General features: G+C 40.0%; 1 protein-coding gene across 1 annotated transcript in view; it reads left to right on the forward strand.

Annotated features, from left to right (window-relative positions):
* The window catches only part of LOC143026978 (retinoid-inducible serine carboxypeptidase-like), a 50784-nt gene extending 47987 nt beyond the window's left edge, over window positions 1-2797 (forward strand). The window contains exons 8-9 of the mRNA XM_076187777.1: window positions 829-986; window positions 1290-2797. Of these exons, the coding sequence (XP_076043892.1) occupies window positions 829-986; window positions 1290-1583 (452 nt within the window). The 3' untranslated portion in view covers window positions 1584-2797. The remainder of the gene's footprint in view (window positions 1-828; window positions 987-1289) is intronic.
* The last annotated feature ends 1216 nt before the right edge of the window (window positions 2798-4013 follow it).

A 4013-nucleotide genomic window follows, 5' to 3' on the forward strand; every position in this document is an offset into this window, starting at 1 on the left:
AAATTGGGATAGAAGAAAAACCAGGGGACATAAAAAGAAACTAAAAAGACAGTTATAGAAGAGATCTAAAAAAAAAGGTTTTCCACACGGAACAAATTAGACGAAACAATAGTGTGTGCAAACATCATACAAGAATTTAAGGACAAACTAGATGTTGCAAGATAAAAAAAAGATAAAAAAGACGGGACACTACGAGCATAGCTCCCCTTCCTGTATAATACAACTTGGTAAATTCAGGTAGATAAATAAATACACGAGTGCATGGATGTACACACCAACTGAAATGACTTACGGTGGTATTCTTAAAAAAAAAAATCTTTCCCTTCTAAGAATTTATATAAGATTTATATAAGGAAATATTATTTAAGATACCACCGTTAGATGACATAGCTAATTCTAAAATAAAAAATTAATTGAAAATTAGATACATTTTTTTTTTTTTTTTTTTTAAAGAGACAGTACTTCAAGAGCGTAGTTCTTCTCCTGTACATTATAATGAACAAAATGTAGTTGAATAAATACACGTACAGTACTGACATGGAACATGTACTGACATGGAGAAAGCGTCCATTGAGCAGTGCCGTATAATCTCTATGTATCTTTATTTTCTAAGCAAACAAACCCGTGTCTGGGTATGACGACTTCTACCTCCGTTTAAGATATGAATGTAGATGCCTTTTCCAAGCAAGGAAACCCATGGGTGTGTACTCCGGCGTCTTCCTCCGTTTAAGATCTAAATGTAGATGTTTTTTCTAGGCAAGGAAACCCTTGGGTGGGTACAGCGACGCGTTCCTCCGTTTGGTAACTAACACATCTCTTGTCCGGCAGGCACTTTCCGCTGGATAGAGGAGATGGAGTGGCCCGACAAGGCCAAGTGGGAGGCGGCGACCAACACGCCCGTCTTCACGTCCTTCATCTACCCGGAGGCCTACGTCCAACGCTACGGCCAGTTCTCCGTCTTCTCCGTTCTTAGAGCTGGACATATGGTTCGTATATCTATGCATACATGCACACACACACACACACACACACACACACACACACACACACACACACACACACACACACACACACACACACACACACACACAAACACACATATATATATATATATATATATATATATATATATATATATATATATCTTTTGATACAGCTTCACAAAAGTCTTTGATCTACAGACTTACTCTACAACATTATCCCAAAATGGCAAGGATGAACCAGCACCAGTCAGGACAGGAGCGTAAATAAAGTGTATGTGACTAACAGTCCCGAACTTCCACTTGCAGGTCCCCCTTGACGCTCCCGACTTCAGCTTGCAAATGATCGACATGATTAGCCAATTTGCGAGCGAGAAGGAGCAGTCTTCAGCGGTGGAGACCAACGAGACTGCGCAGCCGATAAGTAACGAAGTTGCCGTCGACGACGGAGAAACTCGCAATGCCAAAGGGCCGCGACCCAAGCACTATCAGGCGAAGCCCGTGAAGTCCGCACAAAAGATCGCCGCTTCCCACCCACATCCGGCCACCCCAACCGGGAGACGCCTTCGCGTAGCTCGAAGGCGGACAAGTGTCAGGAAGTAAAAAGACAACAGAATTTCCCAACCACAAAAAAAAGATGAAGAAAAAATCCCTTTTGCTCCCACGAGGTTCCTCTAATCCAGTGGGGATGTGACCCTATTCCTTATGGTTTCTTTGTTTATATATGCTTTCTCCCGGAGATCACTCCAGAACTGAGTAAAAACCGTGCGACATCCAGCTACTACGACCAGTGCCGCCCCCCCCCCACCTCACCCTTGAAAAGATTTGTGGACCCCTAGTGCATGCGAATGGGTTACAGTCAGTATTTCAATCGCGATTTGTGTTTATCTCATTCCCACCCAGGCGTCCCTAAAAACAAAAATAAAACCGTCTGGCGTTGTTCAGAACAACGTTCTTAAATGTATAACTTTTAAGGAAGTGGATGTAAATGGACTCTTGTAGGTTGTTGTTCAGAAAAAAGAAAAAACATTTTACAACGCCACCTAAACGGCGGCAGGCTGTCTCCCCTCGGGATGAATAGAATTCCCAGGCTGGCTAAAGTTAAAGAAAACCAAGAGATAATCATCAATGAACCATCGGGGAGGGAGGCTACGTCGTATACCCGCTTACAATAATATTTTACAGGGTTTTTTAGATTCATTCTCTCAAATAGTGTAAACGATCGTCACTATTTTGACCACGAATCCTAGATCAATAATGGACGGAATAACTTCAACCATTCATGAGAGTTCCTCCACCCCTAAAAACTGTTTTACAACTAATCCAATGTCGTTTTAGCCCTTCGACATTGGAGGTGGCCTCCCTTGGCTGAATAAAATCATCTGGTGCCAGCCAAAATAAAACGTATAAGAAATATCGCCGATGTCAACGAGTTACAGCGTTATCACACTGGGCTATTTTGCCTCCAACCTCCAGAGCTTTTTCCACCGTAAAATCACTCTGGCAAATTATTTTGTTTTCTCAAAAAATTATATAGAACGTTATTTGATATGATGGAGGAAAATTATTTTCCTCCAATATATCAGATGCCTTCCCGAAATCTGTGGGTTGCAATCTGCTCTAACAGTCGGAGGAAAAATAGCCCAATGTGCCTTTAATTGAGGCAAGCCCCTCCCCCTCCGAAGTTGCTCTCGAATCGAGAGGAACTACAACTCTAAACGGCAATGGGGTTTCCTTCATTTGAATAAAATCCTCCTGGTAGCAATCAGAGATTGTCAGAATAAGATGATAATTTGTTTCTAAGAAATATCGTTATATCACAAAAAAAATAATCAAAGTGATTTTTTTTATTACTTGGGGGGGGGAGGGATTAAATGTGACACCTCTAATTAGTAAAGTCACGTTTCTATTTTTACCGCAGGACAGTGTTTCGACTTTGTATGTCTCATTATGTTTGCCTAAGAATATATTTGTGATTATATATTTCTCTTAGACTGTGCGGGGCCTTCCTACTTCACTAATGCATTTAATGTATATTAAAATGTATAGATTTACCATGAAATTATTTGTAGTGTTCTGTTAGCTGTCTTTAGTTTTTTTTTTTTTTCGTAAATTAGGATTTAGAAATTTGCGTCTGTATAAACTTGTAGCTTGCTCTGCATTGCACGGTGTTATACATTATCAATAAATTAAGCAAACTATAGTAAAACATTATAATTATTACCTAATAAGAAGAAAATAAATGATATTGCGCGCCTATCCTGTCTTCACTTCCCTCGTAGAGGAGAGGAAAGGTTGGTCCTTTTTCACACTAGCAACTTGAACAACTTGAACCGCCGAGGTTTAGTGACAATATAAGTCAATGGAAATGTTTACACATGACCGCGCAGTTTTTATTGACTGCAAGGTACTGCCGTGGTTTCCACGCGGTTCAAACCAGTGGTATGAACAGGGCCCAACTTCCCAAGGTATCCTGTACCTGTGGTGAATCTAGTTTCCGTGTCCTGCAACCTTATTCACCTCACTTCTATATATACATACTGTACGAGTACATTCAACAGGTATTTGTCATATGTGGAAGTTTAATCATAGGATGAGTAAGATCTCTAGTTATGACTGAGTTACCCAAGAAATTGACTGGAAACTGCTGGTGTCCAGAGTCTCTTTTGATGTTTGAAAATGGCAAAGGCCGGCAATTATGGCAGCAGGAGGAAATACACTTTGACGACGCAAATTTTATCAATTTTACTTTTCATGACACTTGGACCTAGTAAATAGGTCAGAAAAGGGGAAATCATACCCTTTGTTGCTGAAAATTATCTTTTGTAAACAAAGCTGTGTAATACTGTACAGTAGCAACGGGTTGTTTATTTGCTTATTCTCGATGAGTTAGGTTCTGGTGCACTCAATGGTACAATGCTGCACTGTTGACAGTGGTATCGTCCTCATGATTAATTATTCATCTATACATTTGTGTATTTATTTATTAATCTATTCATTTCCTTCTTTGTTTATTTGTTTGTTTACTTGTTT

This window comes from Oratosquilla oratoria, chromosome 7 (genome assembly GCF_046742065.1).
Source record: "Oratosquilla oratoria isolate Oo_2021 chromosome 7, ASM4674206v1, whole genome shotgun sequence".
NCBI lineage: Eukaryota > Metazoa > Arthropoda > Malacostraca > Stomatopoda > Squillidae > Oratosquilla > Oratosquilla oratoria.